This window comes from Colobus angolensis, unplaced genomic scaffold (assembly GCF_000951035.1).
Source record: "Colobus angolensis palliatus isolate OR3802 unplaced genomic scaffold, Cang.pa_1.0 Scaffold197, whole genome shotgun sequence".
NCBI classification, from domain to species: domain Eukaryota; kingdom Metazoa; phylum Chordata; class Mammalia; order Primates; family Cercopithecidae; genus Colobus; species Colobus angolensis.
Genome location: NW_012115121.1, coordinates 4593608 through 4594335, shown reverse-complemented (window position 1 = coordinate 4594335; position 728 = coordinate 4593608). Strand labels below are relative to the sequence as shown.

Genomic DNA, 728 nt, shown 5'->3' with positions numbered 1-728 from the left:
ATAACATAACATAAATAATAAAATAATTATTTAATAAATTAAATAATTTAAATACATAAATTATAAAAAACAAGCAAATGGATATACCCCTATTTCTTCGTAATATATTCAGTAGTTGTTTTGTCCAGAATTTTCTTTTACAAAGAACTCTTGGAAAATATTAGGGATTGTTAAATGCAGTATAAATAAGCTGAAGAAATGACCCACGGACCAACACCATTTTAGAAGTAGAGTTTGAGAAAAAATTGGTTAAAATAATATTGCATGTTTTTAGCCAATAATACACAGAGAGCTGCTCTGAGCCTAGGCCTGGAGGTGGTGCCTGACAATTTTTTGGATCAGGCAGTGTTTGAGTCTACTGCCCTCTGGTGGCTACCTTTTATACTTTCCTGCGCCTTACTGAGAAAAAGAATTTAAACGTACCAGATTTGTGTTAAACCTTTCTCATTTATTCTTTGCAGAGTTCTGTGCCTACTTGAGCTAGAATTAAAAGTTCTCAGAGATTATTTTATTCAACTGAAATCCAAGAAGGTAATTTCTCTTAAGGTCACCACTGTTAGGTGTATTCACTGCACATGCATTATATAATTTGAGATCTTTTTTCATTTATCCAGCTGGGTTGATTTCAGGCTAACATACACACATGAATAGTGATGTCTAATTTTTTGGCTAGGCTCAGTGGCTCACGCCTGTAATCCCAGCACTTTGGGAGGCTGAGGCAGGTGGAT

The 728-nt window shown here is 34.5% G+C and overlaps 1 protein-coding gene across 3 annotated transcripts in view; it reads left to right on the top strand.

Moving 5' to 3' along the window:
- Positions 1 to 728, top strand: part of LOC105511012 (chromosome unknown open reading frame, human C20orf196) — a 120251-nt gene that overhangs the window by 31718 nt on the left and 87805 nt on the right. Inside the window, exon 2 of one of the 3 annotated variants that reach the window (XM_011941019.1) lies at positions 462 to 531. The exons of the other annotated variants lie outside the window; for them this stretch is intronic. Within the exon in view, the coding sequence (XP_011796409.1) occupies positions 462 to 484 (23 nt within the window). The 3' untranslated portion in view covers positions 485 to 531. The remainder of the gene's footprint in view (positions 1 to 461; positions 532 to 728) is intronic. 3 annotated transcript variants of the gene reach the window in all.